Below are 20958 nucleotides of genomic sequence, written 5' to 3'. Positions count from 1 at the left end.
AATCATTTGAAGGCTGAAATCCTGACACTGGTTAGGAGGGCTTTTAGTCTTGAATTGTTTTCATAGTCATGGTAGTGGAGTTTTGCTGACTCACCCCAGATCTCTGGCCTAGTCCATCTTCAGTGTGGCCTTTGGCTAAGGTGTTAGGGGTAAAGATTATGGCTGTGAGGCACAGCAGAGGAAACGGCATTCATGGTGATTGAACCTATGACCTTCTTTGGCCTCATTGGATCCAGGTGCCTCAAACAGTAACAGACACCAGTAATATATTCTGACCGTGGTTGAGAAGTTTCCCAAAGTTTGCTTAGAGAAAGTAGGTCAGAATAAGTTCTGACGTATCGTACAATATTACTTGTAATGTCTCTTGCATTCCCAGCATAGTAAGCACCAGGTCATACAAGAAGAGGAGCTTAACAGATGGCATGGAGGCCCATTCTCAAAGCAAATCTTTGGGCTTTATGTTAGAACACCTTAGTTAGCTTTAAGGATAGCTATAATTCTTGGTAAGGATTATAATTACCATTGGATAATGCTTTACTTCTGATAATTTGAACTTAACCACATGTAATGGAGTCTCTTAAGACCATCAAAACAAAACAAAACACTTTCTTGTGACTACACATGTGTTTGCCTCTCATGAAAGAAGCCTAAAGGTCCAACTGCAGCAGGCTCCCCCCACCCCTACATTTTGAGGCAGAATCTCACTTGAACAGTCTGGCTTTGAACTCACAGAGATCCACCTGCCTCTGCCTCCCAAGTGTTGGGATTAAAGGAGTGCACCACTGTGACCAACAAGTGTCAGGCTTTTGAACATGTGTCCTTTACCGTCATAGCTCACAGGTGAGCAGGTGTCACGGTGGCATGTGGATGGGATCTCCTTGGGATTCTGTCTTGTAGTGTCACTAACTTACCGAACAGTTTTTGTTTGTTTTACTTGTAGCTCTTAATGTAGGAGTTTCTTTCCTTGGTCATGGCTATAAAATAAACTGCTTTTTAAGAGCTTTAAAAATCCATTTGGCTAATTTTGATTCAAAAACTGGTTTGTTTAGAGATTTAGAATACAAGTGTATTGTTTTTTTTTTTTTTTTTTGATTTGATATAAACTGTTTTTTGGGCATCAGTTTTTGTTGGCACAGATAATTTTCAACTGGATGGACTTAAAGGCTAAGATTTTCCATGACTTGAGCTGGTTCTCATGGGGAGCAATCTCTGACTTGATTTAGGAAAAAACAGCATTTGGAAATTTGTGGAACTTGATGAACTAAAAGTCTCCATTAATTTAAGCAAAAAACATTCATTTTGAATAGCAGCATCCTCTTATTTCACAGAAACCTTTCTTCCAATATGCATCAGTCCATTTGCTTGATGCCTTTGGAGTTGTATTTAGGCTTCTACAGAGAATTTCAGAGCCAGCCACCAGACTGCTTTCTTAAAAGAAAATTCAGTTTCTCTTGTACTGTTTCACAAATCCTGTCTCCTTAGTAAAATTTCTTTTCAACAGGAAATAAACAAATGCCCTCAAAAATGTTGTTGACATTTATTTATTTTTTCCTTTTTTCTTTTTGTTTGTTTCCCACATCTCCTCTCCCCTCCCCCTGCCTGTATGAAGGTGCTTCCCCAGCCACCCACCGACTCTTGCCTCAGTGCCCTGTCCTGAGTCATTGAGCCTCCACAGAACTAAGGGTTCCCACAGTGATTCCCAATAAGGCCATCCTTTGATACATATTCAGCTGGAGCCATGGCCCTCATGTGTGCCCTTTGGTAGATGGTTTAGTTCCTGGGAGCTCTGGGGGGGGGGGGGGGTTGGGCGATATTATTGTTCTTCCTAAGGGGCTGCAAACCTCTTCAGCTCCTTCAGTCCTTGCCTTAAGTTCTCCATTGGAGTTTCCACACTCAGTCTGATGTCTGGCTGCATGCCTCTAAGGGGACAGTTATACCAGGCTCCTGTCAGCAAGCACTTCTTGGCATCAGCAATATTGTCTGGGTTTGGTGTTTGCAGATGGGATGGATCCCTAGGTGGGGCAGTCTCTGGACTGCTCTTTGTCCCTGCACAACCTTTAGAAAGGAGAAATTATGGATTAGTATTTTTGAGGTGGTTGGGTGGTCTCATCCCTCAATTGGGGGCCATGCCTATCCACTGGAAAAGGTATCTATGGGTTCTTTCGCCCCTTTGTTGGGTATTTTGTCTAACCCTGTTGGGTCCTTGGGAACCTCTTGGGTCCCTGGCATCTGGGACTTTCTAGTGGCTACCCCCCAGTTGCCCTCCCCCACTCCTACTCTCTTCCTTTCAAATTCCTGACCCTCTGTACTTCTCTCCCATCTCCTCCCATATCTGAACAGCCCCATTTCCCTCCCCCTCCTCTCTCTCTCCCAGATCCCTCCCTCTACTTCCCTAGATTATTCTGTTCCCCCTTCTGAGTAGGACTGCAGCATCCACACTTTGGTGTGTCTTCTTTCTTCTTGAGTTTCCTATGGTCTGACGCTTAAACATCAATATCAACTTCTAACTTCGATTTATATATCATGTGATCTAATTTGTATTGTAATTTCATTGTAGTCTGGAAACCTTAAGATATTTGTCCTCTGACTTTTACTTCATATTTATGTGGAAAATTTAAGTATAAAAATAGAGGCAAAACATCTATGTCCTGTTTCTCAGAGGTGTATCAATATTGTTACTGAAAAGAAATTTGATCTGACAGTTTGTACCTTCAAGCGTAATGATTCTGACTCATGTTTCGTGAGTCCAGACTTTGTTTTTTTTTTTTTTTTTTTTTTTTTTCTGATTTAGTTTTGTGGGTTTCCAAATGAATCATTTCTGTGTTCTTCCCTGTGACCAGACGTATGCACTGTAGCACTGCTGAGGATGAATCAGGACACGTGCTGTTTATGGCTTTTCTCTGGGACTATCCGTGGCCCCGCCCATGAGAAAGTTAGCATGCACTCTTTCACTAAAGATTCTAGAGCCATTATCATAACCAAGCTTGCGGGTCCGTTTGCAGCAGACGCAAGGAGCCTGTAATTTCTATTTGTTCCACATATTTGAGTGTGTCATCTGTTAGAGACGCTTGGTAAACATGATTATTGTGAAAGATGTGGGAGTTCCCACACACATTTTCTTTTTCCCTTGCCCTCTACTTTCTAAAGGAAAGGTTGCAGTGTTGGTATCCATAACAGTAAATGTTTAGATGCATCTGCTTCTAAAGAACCTTAACAATATTCAATGTGTTTGTCCTTTTAATGGAAATAGCCACAGTCAAGGAAAAAAGAAAAATTGTTGTTTTTAAAGATTTCAATGTGCCCCAGGGGCCCTCTATTAAGACTCTGTGGTATTTCTGTGATCTTAAAACTGTAAAAGACAATGCAAATTCTGGAGCAGGGCACACCATAGCTTTATGGCTAAGCAGCTCTAAGGAAACAAAGCTTAAAAGGGCAGAACAAGGCATAGACATTCTTCAGCATGTGATGCTTTATTTTTTTTACAGCTGCTTTTACTAGGCCAGTTTTAATGTATTCTGAGTTGCTGGGTCTAGTCAAATAGAAACAGAATCCAGGGGGTGTGGTGGGGGGTGTTAGCCCCTTCGGAGAGGAAGTAGATCAGTTAACCCTTACAGTGAGTGCTTAATGAAGTAGCTCATGGTTTCGATTTGTCCATTTGTAAAATGTTTCTCTTTCAGTGTTAATCTGTTTTCAGAAGTTGAAGGCTGTTTCAATCCAGATTGAATGGTATAGACTTTGGTGACTTTTATGCTGAAGAATTGCTTTAATATTCCAGGTTAGAATATTGCCCCCGGGCTGCTGTGTCTGCTGCTTGTGCTGCTCTAAAAGCAGAGGTGACGCTTGAATGGGATGGCATTTCTTGATAGAACCTGAGTGGAGTCCTTTGCTCTGAGGATTCCTTAGTGCCTCGATGAGTACTTCCTACGGAAACAATAGAATTTAAGAATCCCATGGACTAAAATTTCTAAGACTTAGATATATCCTTTCACAACAAGAGATATTAAAAAATAAAATAGTAAATAAAGTTTTAGGCAGTAAGTAGATGAGCGTAGAAAACTATTATTTTTGAGAAGTGCATTGTAAAGTGTGATCAGGGCTGAGACTAGAAGTGGATAGGTAAGAGGGAGGCGTACACGCTTTCAAGGCTGGGGGAAAACCTCTAGAAAGCCCCGAGACCTGAAATGGTGGAGGCTCCCAGCAGTCATTGTGGGTAACTTTAGTCAAGATACCTAACAGTGGGGAACGGAAGCCAGGAGAGGCTACATTCTGTAGCCAGGCAGGACCCTGCGTGTTTTATGTTCCTGCATGTTTGGGAGAAGTAGAGGTATTTTTTTAAAAAAATTAAACCTATTTAATATTTGCATGGGCATTTAAATTTAAAAGATAGTTTTAGTTTCATAACTTGATTTAAGTTTATTGAGGTTTGTCTAATGCTAATGAGAATAAGAAATACTTACTTTGATCACAAGACATGAAAAGTGGAATAAATATCCATTCGTGTGAGAATGAAGATGACTGTTTCCCATATTACTTGTTAAATGATATTCTTTCTTTAAAAAATGGAGGCATCAAGGTGTTAGAAAAGGCTATGAGTTTAGATGTTCACAAGATTTCACTGAGATGGAACCAGATTGCTCTAAACAACTCATGTAGAATTTAGAAGGCTGCCTAGTGTCACAAGCCACAAACAGACCAATACATATCTGACAAAATGTAATGGAAGAGACAAGGTGATTGGAATACTTCAGGGACTTAGCAAACAGCATGTTTGATGGAATTCTGATAAGTGTATTTCATCCATTTATATAGCTGGACATAACTCAAGATTACTTACTAATAATTTTGATATGAGTATGCCTTTTGGGGTTTGTATAAGTACACTCAGGATTTTATTAACTAGTGAGCACCACCTGTAAGTAAACTTACCAGGTATCTAGGTGGTGTTAGACTGTATGTTCTGATGGAGAGGTTTGGGGGTTGGGAAAAAAGACTTAAGTAACAGCTATAATGATCTATGGATTTGGACTTGAGCTAAAATTCCTTGATGCTTTATATTTTTGTAGCCTCACAATGTTCCCAAGTACAGCTGCAGTGATGCTTTTCACTCATTTAAACACATTGTTTGATATTTTCTCCTCGGAGGTGGAGAATAAGGTGAGAGTGGGTATGGCTGGAGACTATCTTAGATAGGGACTCAATTATTTTATCAAAATGTGCTAGACATAACCTCACATTAGTCTAGCCTCTGATGGTAATCTTATCATGAGTCATGTTGGGCCTACAATGTGATGTAGGGAGAAGTTACTTCAAGTATAATGTCCATCCCATCCTCCACCCCTTGCCAAATCTGTACGTGACCAGTACACTGTAGAAATTCAGATATCTTAAGTGATCAGGGAAACTAACTGGTTGTATGAGACTATGGAAAGGAAGTCAGCTGAATGCAGTATAGTTTCGATGAGTTTTCGGAACAAAAAGTACATTTGGTGAAAATAGAATCTTCAACCTAATACGATGTGATTATCTCAATCTTGGTAAATGTAACACAATATGTAACATGTTAGTTTAAGAGAAAACTTTTTGAAGAATGTGCAAAATCTCGGAGCTATTTTTGCAGTTCTTCTGTAAAGTTAACAGTATTTTAAAGGAAAATATTTTAAACCAATTACGGATCTGGCATGGTGATGAATGTCTTCAGTCCTAGCACTCTCGAGGTAGAGGCTGAAAAATGTCTGAGATCAAGGCCAGCCTGGTTGACATTGACATTGAGAATTCCAGGACAGCCAAGGCTCTATAGTGAGACCCTTTTTCAATCACAAAACAAAACAAAACAAAACAAAATTAAAACCAATTATTAAGTTCTTTTCTTTAGCTAAATAAAAGATAAAAATGATTTCTTAACACCTGAAGTTTATTGCCTCTTTGACCTAAACACAAAAGTAAATAGTTTGCATCATCACTATGGTGTTCAAACTTTCTCAAGATGGATAACTTGATGCAAGGAAGGATTAAGGAAGGTGGGAGGGAGGGCTGGAGAGAGATCAGTTATGAAGACCAGTGTTGGGTTCCCAGCACTTCTGTCACATAGCTCACACTCACCTGTAGCCCCAGCTCTATTGTAGGGGTCTCTGCAAATACCATGCCACAGAATGTTTATCCATGTGAGACAAGAAGTAAATCCAGTTCAACATGAATCAGAGGCCCCTGTTGGTTCACACTTCAAGAGTCTGACACTGAGTGGTTTATTTTAGGCACATTTAAGTACAGAAGAATTTGGAAAAGAAAGATTTCCTGGTGATAACTCAATTCTGTGAGCACAACAAATTGTAAGACCTGATTATATTGGAATTTTTATGAAGTACATACAAGTGGCATTGTCCATGAAGATTGGTTCTGTAGGTTAACTAAGGAAGCAGCTCATGGTGAACAATGTATATGAAAAGGTCTAGGGGCTGTATAGATTGACCTTGATAAACGGGCTGAAGATAAGGGTCTTGGGGAAATAGTGTGGCCTGACCATGCAGATAGTGCAGAGGTCACCTGATTAATAAATACGTTCATTTCCAGCCTTTGGGGTGGAAAACAGGTTATCTCTCTCTCTTTGATGAGACAGGCTTGTGTGTTTGACATTTCTGATGTCCCAATTTGTGAGCAGGACTGCTTACATGGCTCTTATACTATGAGATCTGATGTCCTCTTCTAATTTCTATTGGTACTTGCACACACCTATACATAGATACAAACAAATACACACAATTAAGATAAAATAATCACAGGTGAGAAATTTGAAAAGCTCCTGGTGTGTAGAGGACCTAGCTGAATAACATGAAAGTGATGTCAGAGATTATAAAGGAATATTTATTTTTGCAGCCAGTAGCATACTTTGATATCTAATATGTGCCAAGTACTGTCTTCAAAACACAGCGTGATTGACAGACAAGGTCTCTGTCTTCAAAGAGTTCACTCTGATAAAATAGAAGCTATTCTCTTACTCTTTGGAAATGTAGCCCCTTGATAAATGAGAATTGTTTTGAAATAAATGAAATCTTGAATGATTATTTTAAATGTCTTTAAATACATCTAAATAAGTGTTTATGTATGTATATGTGTGTGTGTGTGTGTGTGTGTGTGTGTGTGTGTGTGTGTATTTTTACTGTGTTTGATTAAACACTAAAGTAAGCAAACACTTGGAAAATGTTAACATAACTTTCTTGTTTTTCTAGTCTTAAATGTTACAATTTTTGAAATTTAATTTTTGGAAATCATGGGAAAGGGGAGAAATGGATAAATCCCAGATGGTAAACTGGAAAATTTCTTCACCGGGGAATTTTGGGAGTTTATGTTTTTACGTAAATTAAACTCAGAGTTGAAGCATGAGGTTAGGTCAAGTTCGTGCAGCTCAGTAGCTGATGATTCTTGCTTCCATCTGTAGGCAGAGGCCACAAGGGGTCGAGCAGTGTTAGAGGGTCACTTCATCCACACTGTTACTTAGCATTATGGTAACTATTTTAGTTTGATTTTGAATTCAGTGATGCAAAGGAATGGTTCCTGTGTCTGGGACAGTCTTGTCTGTTTGGAGTCCTTTGTCCCTTTTGTTCATGTTGTGGCTTCAGATGGATGACCGTACTTGACTTGGATTGATTAAACAATTCATTTGGAGTTGTTTCTACTCTGGAGTTTGAGTCCAGAAGTAGGGGTTGTTTCTAGTTGAATGAAAGTTTCAATTACCCAAGGAAGCCTTTTCCTAATGATCCCTTCTGCAAATATCCAATCATATTTTTAATCCAGTGAAGAAATTCTAACAACAACAACAAAAAAGATGAATCCGAGTTGCAATGGAGGTGTTGTAGAATAAGATGGGTCAGAATTTTGTAGAAACAATGTTGAAAAAGAAAATGGGAGGAGTCATCAAGAGATGAAATCAAAGTGGAGGATATAATCAAAACACGTGCGTGTATATATATGCAATTATTGTTTTGGTTCTAAATAAAAATTATTTTAAAGATTATAACAACTTTATATCATTTTATGTACATTTTTATGTTTTTTTGCCTCTATCATACATATGTGCACACACATACAGAGGCAGGTAGATAGATGGATGGATAGGTAGACAGATAGGTAGATAGATAGATATCAGGGAAGAGACCAAGGAATCATGCATATTTAATACCTTCATTCACTAGTAGCTTTGAAAACAGTGCTTGGCACACAAGATGTATTTGAATATGTAGGTTAATGAAATGGATGATGATAGTATATTTACATCAAAGTCATTTTTTAAATTATATTTCATGTGCTTCACTGAAAAAGGCTTTAAGTAGTTTTCATTCCTCAATTTGTATGGCTGTTGTATATGCTTTGCTAAAGGTAACTGCTAAATGGTCAAGTACTTTTCTTTATTTGCACAGAATGCCATTTAGATAGTATGAAAATCTGTTTTAAGTTCTTTCCTCTAGTTTTCTTTTTGAAAGAGAAACAAACCCTAGCTAACATTTTTGTGGTTAACTTTTGAAAGAATTTTTAAGCTGTTTTTATAATTAAAAACTGGCATCTAGATAAAAATTTGTACATTTCTCCAGGTAGAGGAGAATTCCGATTGTTTGGCATGTTTTGTACAAGTATCACCTGCATAATGATGAGGCAATGGGAATGTTTCTAATATCATGCATGGTGTGCTTTTAGATCCTAAACAACTAATGACTAGTTTATGGTATTATATCCAGATCCAGCAGGTCCTGTAACCCTTTGTGGTAGTTTCAATAATAATGTTTCCAAAGGCTCATATATTTGAAGACTTAGTCACCAGAGAGCGGAGCTGTTCAAAAGGATTAGAAAACTTAGGTTGTAGGACCTTATTAGAGAAAGTATGTCACTGGAGGTAGGCTTTGAGTTTTCAACAGCCCACGCCAGGCCTAGTCTCTGTCTCTGTCTCTAGCTCTCTCTGTTAGGATGTATGTCTCTGCCGTATCTCCAGCACTGTGTGTACCACCATGTTCCCTGTCATCATGATAATGGACTAAACCTTTGAAACTGTAAGCAACCCCCAGTTAAACACTTCCTTTTCTAAGAGTTGCCTTGGTTGTGGTGTCGCTTCACAGCAACAGAACACTAAAACAACTTTCAATATGATTACTTTGATGGGCAGTAAACTTTGTTTCCAAAACAATTATTAGCACTCTAGCTTCTTTGTGTAGTATGATTTCCTAAGATAAAGAAAAAGAGTGATGTGAAAGATTGGGAAGTAGTTTGTATTTGATGCTCACTGAAGTGTTGTAAGGGTTCTATGAATGAACAGGCTTGAATTTATTTGTAGATTTTGTGCAACTGAATATTTTCCTGGGCCTTCCTCAGTGCAACCTCGTGGTAACTTTGAGCTCTGTGCATATTCTAGAATACATTGTTCTCATTTTCTTTCACTGTAGGCACTGAAGAAACAAGAAGCTAAAGCAGATGAGAATGAGGATGTAATAAAAAACAAGCTGAGACAAACTGAAACTGAGAAGAGTCAAGTAAGACCTTGAAAGTTATCCTTTGATCATTTGGTTGCTGGTGGTCTTTGCTTCATGTTGAGCACTGTGACAGTGTCCTTGAGATCATTTGCTGGAACATGGTGGCACCTTCATGCTGTGAAGGGAGGTGGCTTATGATTGTGCCTTCACTGTTGATAATCACACTCACCTCGTTTGTTCCCACCTCATCTTGGACCTCTCTATTTTCCGAGAGGCGAACATTTCTATTTCCTTGCTGGAGAACACTGAAAAAAACTTTACTTTTGCAGGTTAGTTAGGAAACATCTACTGTGTGATGACTAGAGATTTTGTGTGTATTCATTTTCTTTATAGTAAATAGGTGTAGTTGGCATCTCAGGTTTGAAAACACCCTCTGTCCCAGTCACTGTTGTATTACTGTGAAGAGTCACGATGACCAAGGCAACTCTTATATAGGTAAGCATTTTAGTAGGGACATCTTTATAGTTTCAGAGGTTTAGTCCAATTCTGGCCGAGAGTGTGGTGGCATGCACATAGGAGCTGTCGCTGTCGCTGTCACTGAGAGCTCTACATCCTGATCTACAGTCAGAAAGAGTGACTTTAGCATGGCCTTTTGAATTCTCAAAGTTCAACCCCAGTGACACACTTATTCCAGAAGGTTATACTTATTCCAGCAGGCCACATCTTTTAATCCTTCTAATCCTTTCAAACAGTTCCATTCCCTAATGACTATGCATTAAAATATATGAGCTTAAGGGAGCTATTCTTATTCAAACCACCATACCCTGTATTCTCATTAGATGCTAAGGATCTTTGATAAATATCCTATTTATGATAGATACACTGAACCCACCACCTTAGCTCTAAAAGGCAATTCAGAGGCCAAGTAACCTCCTAGTAGTTTTAAGGCTAAATCCATGGACGTTTCCCCTGTTAGCTTCATGACAGCCCCCACCACCCTCTATAGACATTGTTCTTGCTTTCACATCATCTTTGTGTGAAGGGTTTGCCCCTTGGGTGTTACAGCTGTTGATGTTAGAGTAAGTTTACGACCAGTAGTAGCTTGTTTGACTTCAAAACTATTTCTACTGAAAGGTGATTTTTTTTCTTCTTTATTTCATCATAGATTAAAGAGAACAATAATAATTTTTTAATAGTTCTTGTAGTACTATATATACTTTGTTCTTATATATCTATTTTACTAGTACATGTATAATTAAAAAACTATTATGTAAATGGATAAAAATTATTATGGTGACTGGAGAGGTGAGTTAGTAAAGTGTTTGCCACACAAATACAAGGGCAAACTCCTATCCATATCATCTAAATAAAAGCATAGCATGACAGTGTACTCCAATAATGCCAGTGCTGGAGAAGTAGGGGCAGGAGAATCTCATAGGTGGGCTGGCCAACCATTCTAGGTGAATGGAGAGCTATAGGTTCAGTGGAGACCTTGTCTCGAAAAACAAGGGAGTAAGTGATTGAGGTAGATATGTGATGTTGACCTTTGATATTAAAACGCACATTTACAAGGCTACAAATACATGTACCCATACTTATGCACACACACACACACACACACACACAGAACACAGTCCATTGAGAAATAATTATAGATTCATATGGCGTTTTAAAACAACATGTACAGAGAGGCCTTTTGTACCCCTTTCTTAACTTCTATGTAACTGCTATTGAATATCAAACCAGGAAATTGACAGTAGTGTAAGCCACAGTGGTTCTATAGCTCTTACTAGCCTTGTGCATGTGAATGTTTAGCTTTCCTGACCTTCTGTAAATGCCCACGGTCTGTGTCCCGAGGCTGCTGCAGACGCTGGCCATGCACAGCCACTCTTCAGATGGTTGGTAAAAGGTGCTAGTTTGTTTTAGCGAGATGACTATTTAAAATAATTTATATATTTAAACCCTTAAAAACACCTTAATACAGAATTTTTATATACCTTATATTTCAAAATGTAAACAAGTATATCACATAAAAGCTCTAAATAAATTTTTTTAAAATATGTTCCATTTTATTGCATTCTTTGCAATGTAAGTAAGTATATTCTGAATTTTTAGGACATTTGCATAGCTAACTGTTTTTTTCCATGGTATTTACCTAATGTCAATATTATTAATGAAATTTTAAATGTCTTTTTTGAATTTAGGAGTTTAAAAAATGTTGGAATACATTTGAGGATTAGGAATGTAAGGAGTCATGCTAGATAAACTGTACTTAAATTATTAAATCACTGTGGGTTTTGTTCTAATTTAGTAATTTGCCCATACTTGTACAAGAAACATTGTTTTAGAGTTTTGTTAACATTATTGAGAACTGGGTGGGGAATCTCAGGAGAATAGTAAAAATGACCATTTTGGAGATGAATTGAGGCTGGGGTAGGGCTAAGGGTAGGGGTCTGAGATCATGGACGTGATGAAACATCTCAGATATCTAGGAGGCTTCATGCAATCCCCTTTATGTTAGGTAGTTAACATCATTTTAATGGAAGTTAAATGTGTGCTCATGTTGAAATGCTTTCACACTCATTGTGGGCATCTTCTTGAAACTATTTTGCTATTTTCATCTTAAGGTGTAGCCCATTGGGCACATTTTGTCCATTGGGTACAGTTATTTTATGCCCCATTTTACATGTTTTTTATCTTGTTTAACTCCAGCTGGAGCAGGAATTGGAGATCTCACGCAGGCTGCTGAGTCAATCTGAAGGCAGTAGAGAAACGCTTTTGCATCAGGTGAGTCTATCAACCTAAGACAGTCTGTGGTTTCATTAAATGTGGATTGATTCTCGCTCCAGAATTTTTCTCCTTAGGGCATGTATGTTAGCACATAATGCAGATATGAAGATTCAGAGAGCTCGCAGAAAATCCAGACCCACTTCCCATGGTGACAATGTGTTTTGCTGACTGCTGCTCTGACTTTCTACTTATCTCTCTCAGCAGAACCGTGTACAAGTACACTGGATGTGTGAGATAAAACTTCCTGGGAGCTTAGTTCTGTTCAAGGAGGCACTGGAGAATAAGGAGGAAGGAGAAAATAGATTGAACAGACCTTTGCATGTTTAGGTTACTTTGAATACATCACTGACTTTGCTCTTGTTGTCAAGATGCTGCCTGGCTCCTTTAAGCTGCAGATGAGGCTTAGTTTTTAGGTATAGTGCTTTGTAGCCCATTAACCCTAATAGCACTTGGGAGTTTGTGATATCTAAAGTTGAGTAACTTTAAGTGGTCATCCTATGTGCACTGCATAAGGAAGGGTGAATATGTTTCTAACTGTCCCTCCCCCTGTGCTCACTAAATCAGAATGTGCCTCCTTCTGTTGGGCCATGAGATTTCATATCTCAGCTCCATGACATGCTCTGCAAGCCCGGGTGCCTGTGGTCATACTTAGAAGTCACTCTGTATGTCACAGTGGTACTGAAAAGGCACCTGCTTTGCAGAGCCTTTAAACACATTTATTGACTTTGTTCTGCATTAATGTTGGCAGAATTCACATTTTGTTGTGTGCACATTGGTATTTGAGTTTTGTATATTTTAAGTGCCACTTTGTAATCTTTAGTGTCAGTTTTTATACAGGTTGTCATTGTAACTTTGTTTTTCTATTGTTAATTTGATTGTTAGGGACATATTTGTTATATGGTAGAAATTTTGCCAGTCTCTCTGTTTATACTTCAAAATGAATAATGCAGCCCATGGCTTCAGAAGCTTACAATTCCATGGTCTACTGCTTTTCTGAGGTCTGTTTTGATATCATAAGATGCTAAGTCATGATTCCTTCATTTGAGTCTAATCACCAGCATAGCAAATCCAGGTGTGTTTGAGCCAGACTTGCTAGCACATGCCTGTAATTCCAGACTCAGGAGGCTGAGGCAGGAAGGGTTGCTGTAAGAAGCTAACCTGGCATACGTAAGGAAAGCCTGTCTGAGAAAAACAAATCAAAAGAATTAAAATGTAGTTAGATTTGTGTCTTAGTGTTTTGTTTCTCTGAAGAGACACCATGGCCATTGCAAGACTTATAAAGGAAAGCATTTAATTGGTCATTGCTTACGTTTTTCAAGAGTTTAGTTGATTGTCATTGTGGTGGGTAGCATAATAGCGTGCAGGCAGACGTGGAGCTAGAGAGGTAGCTGAGAGCTTATATCCAATCATAGGGCAACAGAGGAGAGAGACTCTGGGCCTGGCTTGAGCATCTTAAGACAAATTTTAAGCCCGAAGCCCACCCTAATGACAACTTCCTATAATAAGACCACACCTACCCTAACAAGACCACCTCCTAATGCCCCTCCTTAAGCATTCAAGTCTGTGAGCCTGTGGAAGTCATTCTTATTTCAAAGCACCACAATTACTATGATGCTAAGTGGTAACACTCTTGCCTCTTGCAAAAAGGCTCTAGGTTAAATTCTCAAAACTAGAAAGGGAAAACTAAGGGGTGTTGAAGTTGTTTGTCACTGTGAACACAAGAAGGGAAAGACATCCCTTGTGAAAGGCATGGAAGAATGAGAAAACATGGAGTGGAAGCCTGCTCTACTGTGTGTGGGACCAGCTGGGCATTAAGCTGGTTTTATAGTACTACAGTAGCCCGTTAGAAGTGGATGTTTCCCCCAGGACTCAGTTTATTGTGATCTGTGAGTTTATTCGTTTCCTGCTTTTGAAAGTTGATAGCAGCTTAATTTTTGACTTGCTCTTAGGTGGAAGAACTGCGCACACAACTGATCAAAGCAGAAGGCGACAAGGGGGGTTTGCAGCACCAAGTGTCTTACATTTCCAAGCAACCGTCAAACCACCAGGATTACCAAGGGGATGACCGGAGGTTTAGAAGAGGTATAACCTGGATGCTGGATGTGGCTTCCCATCCCTAGAGGTGCACTCCTCTTGTCATGCTTAATTTATCTTTTCAAATTTTTCCACCATCTACAAGGTCTTCTAACAAGTTGGCTATAGTCTATAATCTGATTTAACTGTCCCTTGAAGAGACATTACACTGTCTCTTCCCAGTTTCTCATTTTCATTGTCAGACTTGCTTGTTTCAGGGGTGTTATCTAAGAAAGACTATCCAAAGATTGTGATGACATTTTAATTTTTCTTTTCCTTACCTGTGGGTCTTTGGAATTAAGGTGTATATGTGTTTTTATTTTGTCACTTTCTTTCTCCCTGGTTTTTAATATATGAACAATTAATATTGTGATTTTTGTTATCTGGAGATTGGGGGCTGGAATCCAGTCTCAGCTTGGTTTTGTACTGATCACAGTCAAATGCAGAGGCATCATTGTTTCTTTCCTCATTTGACCATTCTGGTTCTTAAGGCTATTCTGCTGATGTTCTTACCCCTGAACCTTTCTGTTCCTTCATGCTCAGTGTTCCAAGGTTGACTTTTCTTAGTGCTCTGTCACGCGCCCACGCTTCCCGCCGATAGGAACAGGCGTTCAACAAACAAACAGATTCTTCTGCGGATAACCTTTATAGTACAGCACTTTGAGCAGGTGACTTCTTGAACAGGAAACTCTCTCTGAGCCGGGGACTCCCTACCGGGTTTTACTGTCTAGGTGACCTCTCACGCGCAGTCCCCCACGTGCGATCTCTCTGTCCTGTCTCTGTCCATGCAGGATCTCCCGCAATCTCTCCTATCGGGTCTCTCTCCACGTGGTACCTCTCCACCATCCCTCCACGTGGGGTCTCCCGCAATCTCTCCACTGTCGTCCTCTCCACGTGGGGGGGAAATGCACTGCTATATATGCCTAGGAGACTCGTGTCGCTACCTGATTGGTGAGCCCTCCAGTAACTCAATAGTATGCCCCGAGAGCGGGCTATGACGTATGTGGCGCATGAGCATTAAGTCTCTTGGCTGGGCAACTGCTCTGTTTGCTGGCGCCATGTTTGGTTGTGGCACAAACGGCTCCCTACAGTGCTCTATTAACAACTTTTCATATTTAGTATTTCTCCTGAGGAGCTATTTAATTCAAGGCTTTACCTGTCACCAGCTAAGAAGCACTCCTGGGTCTGCTCCTACTCAATCTCACAACTTCTGCCCATCAGGTGGAGTTGTTTGTTGGTTCTTTCCATGTGTTCATCCATAGAATGTGCAGTCAGCAGATTTACAGCTGAATCATCCTCTCTTCAAAGCACAGTTTGCCTTTGGAATTTTATCCTTCAGTATTATGTAGATATATGACATCACTTTCCAAATCTCTGTGAATGTGGTGTCTTGTTCCTGTCTTGTGACATGGTACTGACCGTGCCTTATCCAGAGCTCATTTCGGTGATGCTCTCTAGAGTGCTCTACCTCTAGGAGATGCTGGAGAGGCTAATAAAGCAGGGTGGTGCCAGGGAGCCACTGAGAAAGAGAAGTTTGCTATTTTCTGGGGTTTTGCATTTTGTCTTTTTTGTTTGTTTGTTTGTTTTGCTGGAATTCTCAATAATTTTCTATCAATGGCTAAAAAAACCTGCCAAAGCTGTTAATGTTGTCTGATAGATAACATGTGGCTATTACAATATATATATATATATATATATATATATATAATATATATATATATAATTATGTAACTAAAATATTTACATTTTGGAAACTGTGTTGTCAGCTTTGAGAGGGAGTATCCCAATTTTACATTGTTGAGTTGGCTTTGCGCAGAAATTGACAGTCATAATGATCTGGAAACATTGATTTTTTTTTTTTTTTTGGCATGGTGTTGTATTGTATAAATAAGTTCTTGTTGAAATGAAGTATTTTCTAAGTAAAAAGCAAAAACAGACCTTTTTTTTTTTTTAATTCTAAGACAGTAGCGTGAGATTATTCCTTCGCTCCAGTCATGAATGAATTGGACCCTACCCCTGCCCTGCTGTGTATCTGTCTCTGTCTCTTTCATTGTCTTTCACATTGTGAGAGAAGATCATGCTCTCCATGATCTAGGTCGGGCTAGCCTTGCAGCTGGGATCATTTGTGTATTCTCTGGCTTTTGGGATTACAGACTTGTGTCACTGCATGGCTCTGATAGCTCTCAAATCTGTCACCTCGTTTTTCTTATTTCACCGCCCCAGCTTCGACATGTGTCAGCTGACTTTTCCTTTCACTGTGACGTCCCTTTCTGTGCTCTGACTCCTCTCCACCCTCTCTTCTAAGACAAGAGCTGTTCATTTTATCTTCACGGGAACCATCCTCTACAGTGTATTGATCCTTATCACATAAAGGGTATTATGTTATTCCCTGCAGGAATCTCCTTTATTCATGGAACTGTTCTAGGGGGAAAGGTTCACTGTTTACTTCAGCGATGAAAGAAAAGAAATGTATTTCTCCCAGGCTGGGCAGCCAGGAAGTTCAGATGCAGGGGCTGCATGGGATGGCAAGCCCTGTGTTTTAACACAGTGGGTGACTTTGCATGACGAGAGGAGACTGTAGAAAATGAGAAGGCAAAGGCAAGTCTCCATGTCTAATGGGGCTGGAGGAGGAAATAGAGGAGACAGGGCGAACAAAAACGAACAGGAGAGTCAGCATGAGAATGCACATCTGCGAGAGGCAGCCAGCAGAACACTTACATCAAAGCCATACTCACAGGAACTGACACAGTCCCACCTCAGGGTGCTACCCACTCGGCAGAGTGGACTCTTATGAGTTAGTCACAACTCAGGACCTATGTTGTAGCTGTGTTGCAGTAGCAGGCTTTAACAGGAGTCTTCTGCAATCTTGAGCTTGTAATTAGCTGTCCCATAATCACGTGTGCATTCTCCCAGACGGCATGTATATATCAACCCTCTGGGTGTGGGAAGAGAGCATAATTTTCCCTTTTTTATAGTTAATATTTTAAATAATCTTTTGAAACATTTTATTGTATATAATATGTGTATGTATAATGTCTATCTACATTAGTATTTTATGTTTAATGTTACTAAATTCTGTATGCATTCCAAATATATAAATATTTTATGAAGTATGTAATGTATATATACATTTATTCCTGTGAATTTTATACAATATGTATTTAGTAGAGGGTAGCCACACGATATGCATCATGAAATGTGTTTGAAATTGTCTTTGGGATAAGTTTGAAGGTCCAGGTCCCTGCAAACCATGGCTGAGCTTCTTGCCACCTCTGTCTCTTCCTGCCCTTGTAATTAATTGTTGGCTACTGGGTGTGCTTCATACTCAGTACCTACCTGAATGTTGGCCCTGTGTAATAGCTGGCACTTTATACTGTTTAGGTTATCCAGGGCAACATTCCAATACCATGTCTTTAAGCTTAGTGGAGTATGAATCTGTTGTATAAGTACAGCTTAGTTACCCATTCTCACCGTGTCCTTCCATTTGTCACAAGGATGTTCTTATGCTGTTGAAAAGATGGTATGTCTTCTCTTCCATGGTGAAGTTTTGAGCACTTTACTATTTCTTAAGGTGGACTATATTTTGTAAACGGTTTACAAATTTGATTTGATCATATTTACTTTACTCCTTTTCTAGAAGGAAAATTGTTGGAAAATGGTAGTGTTCAATTGTTAGCGTATATTCTAATTCCTAATACTTTACAGTAAGGCAAGCATTTTGTGTGTTTTTCCATTCTTGTAATTCAAGCTTATTGACAATGAATTTTTAGGTTAACCATCTTTATATGTGAAGAACATAATAAAATGTTATTTGTTTCATTGACCAAGCAATTTGTGTTGAATTAAATAATGTATATTATTAATTGTTATAATTTTAGGTATAGCCTTCAGAATTAGTGACTAGGGAGAGGAGTCAGTCCTACAGAGACTGAGAAGAATAATTATTGTCTGTATGTAAGAGCATCTCACTGTGGAAGTACGCTTCTGTAGCATCAGTGTGTGGTAGCCTGGTTGATGTCAGTGCTTTTGTTTACAAATTTGAAAGTAATGTATATCTTCACAAAATGTAATAGACAAAAGGTATAGCAGTGTCCTGAAATAAGTTATAACTGAATTTAGGAAACACTGAAAATATTGTGACATATAAAGGTATGGTGTGGCTGCCTATGTAGATTTGAAGACCATATGTGACTTGATCCTCTACTTGAGTTTGCCAAGGGCTGAGGAGTGGTACTGAGTGATGCTCAGGCATGTGTGGGAACTGCAGAGATCTGCCTCCTGCAGTGTCTGGTGTGAGCTAGGGCATTAGACACAGAACTTTAATGATAACTGTTAGAAAGCACATTTTCCTGTGACTGGAGTGTAACCACAGAGCTTTACATTTACCTCTGAAGGAGTAGAGCGGGAGAAACAGAATCTGGAGAAGCAGATGGCGGACCTCCGAGTGCAGCTGAACTTCAACGCCATGGCTTCTGAGTTAGAGGAAGTGAAGCGGTGCATGGACCGGAAAGACCAGGAGAAAGCAAGCTTGGTGGCACAAATAGAGGTGACAGCCGACCTTTAATCTCCATTTGAAACACAGTTTCAATTTAATCTACTAGAATTGCTTAAAGAAATCTTAATAGAAAATTGTATTATTTTGAGAGCTATTTTTTGAAGGCAAATAATATTAAATTAAGCTAACAACTAAGTGAGCCCTATATAGCCCCTCCTTAGAGCTTGGATTTTCTTTTGGGACTCTGAAACAAGGCCTTTTATTAGTTTTCTTTATTATTTCATAGTGAAAACCTTCCTTCTTCTTAAACTCGAAGTTACTCTTGGTCCTGCACACAGAAAGGGGTTCTTCTCTGAGATGGCAGTGTTTCATTTGGGGGCTGAGCGTGGCAGATGGCAGAGGAAGGAGAACCGAGTAACCTCTCTTCTTTGGGACACTTGAGGGTCCTATATCTGTAGCTGTTTGCCTGGGGTAGGTAGCATTGCAATGTCTCTAGGACCTGCAGTTATGGGCGCTCAGAAATGTGGCCTAACCGTGAAGGAGTCAAAAGCGGACAGCTGCCATTTCTCATGTCTTTTATCTAGCATAGATGAGGTAATTATCAGAATATATTAAAAATCAAAGAAAAAGACCTCACGAAAGGAAATAACTCAATTCTAATTATAATTATGCAAATTAGATCAAACATAGATGGCAAATAGATATGTATCAGCTCCCCCCACATCTGTTTATTAGTGTGGTTGTCTTCTAATAAGTTTTGCTGCATTTGAAGAGTTGTCATAATTATAATGATAGGTAGAAAATTGATGTTCACAGCTCCTAACTTTATATAACCTAAAGGAGCTACTGAGTGTTTTTTCAGTCTGAGTTTCTCTTTTATCTTGTCCGCATGTCACTAAAAATACCTTTTGGATTTGGTTCAAGGTTTAGATCACAGAGATAGTAAAGAAGCATTGCCAAACGCTTTTCAACACCTTTTAGACGTTTAGGAAATTCTAGAAATAGGTCCTGTGCAACAACAATACTTGTAAAATTTGTTTCCTGGGCACTAGTGTTACTTTGTCTCTGATGCTGGTGACAGAAGTGCCAGCGTTAGGTTATGGAGCAGAAGTAGGGCTGAAGCAGAGCACAGCAAACACAAGGGACAACCAGGCCCAGAGGGAAAGCAGCACACCCCTGCTGGTTTGTTCTCACCCACATCCTGGTCCTTTTCTCCTCTTCCTGCTCTCCTTCCCTGGTCACTTCTCTTTATTCTTGTTATAGAAACTGGATGGTGTGTGGGAAGTCCCACAATTCATGGGCATTTAAAAATGGCTGATAGTAGCTTACTAATGGTCTTGAGGAGCCTGACTTTCTGTTTCTGATTTTCACACCTGTTAGACTGGTTGCAGAGGGTTTGGGTTTGCACAGCAGCTGGAGAGAGGCTTCAGCTCACATACCCGGTCTTTCCGGAGCTCTTGAAGTATTGTTTCCCTCCCTTCGAAGATGGTCTTTCATTTCCAGGAAAATAGTTTTGTTTTTCAGCTCCTGGCTTCTCTGCCCGCTTCCTCCACCCACTTGGGAGACATGATCTTTCTTCGTAGACCAGAGTGGCCTTAGATTCACTCCACAGCCCAGGCTGGTCCCACACTCCTGCTGTAGCCATCCAAGTGCTGGGATTATAAGACTTTCTTAACCTTTAACAATAAGATGACTTAAATTTCTCTCAGTTGATTTTGATTTAACAATACTTGTGGTTATGGCATGTTTGTTTTTCACACCTCTTCTCACCGGTACCGGGTTACAAACATGTAACTACACCTGTCTTATTCTTGTGTTTTGAGATTGAGTCTTGATACATGTAGGGCATTTCTTTTAGTTAATTTTAAAATATCAAATGTATTAACCAAACAAACAAACAAGCAAACAAACAAGATGTGTAAAATGAAACAATTATCCAAGTCCAAGAATGTGTCTGTGTGATAGTGGCTTTAGGATTTGTTTAATCCTTGATGCTCATTCCTTTTAACCATGATTCTCCTACAGTTCTATAGATTCTCATAGAAAGGCTTGTTAGGTAACATTTTTTCCCTTAAAGTTCCCAAATGTTCATCCTTTATTTTGCCCTTGTTTCAGTTTTACTTAGTTCTGTGTCTTTGAGTAAATCCT

General features: G+C 39.4%; 1 protein-coding gene across 2 annotated transcripts in view; it reads left to right on the top strand.

Moving 5' to 3' along the window:
- Positions 1-20958, top strand: part of CEP128 (centrosomal protein 128) — a gene marked incomplete at its 5' end in the record, with an annotated part of 311478 nt that overhangs the window by 46034 nt on the left and 244486 nt on the right. For both annotated transcript variants that reach the window (XM_080914797.1, XM_080914796.1), the window contains 4 exons: positions 9426-9512; positions 12165-12239; positions 14192-14324; positions 18710-18861. In XM_080914797.1, the coding sequence (XP_080770923.1) occupies positions 9426-9512; positions 12165-12239; positions 14192-14324; positions 18710-18861 (447 nt within the window). The remainder of the gene's footprint in view (positions 1-9425; positions 9513-12164; positions 12240-14191; positions 14325-18709; positions 18862-20958) is intronic.

Source organism: Micromys minutus (genome assembly GCF_963924665.1).
Source record: "Micromys minutus genome assembly, chromosome: 1".
Taxonomy (NCBI): Eukaryota; Metazoa; Chordata; class Mammalia; order Rodentia; family Muridae; genus Micromys; species Micromys minutus.
Note: the sequence above shows the minus strand (reverse complement) of the source record. Positions and strands in the feature narration are given on the sequence as shown.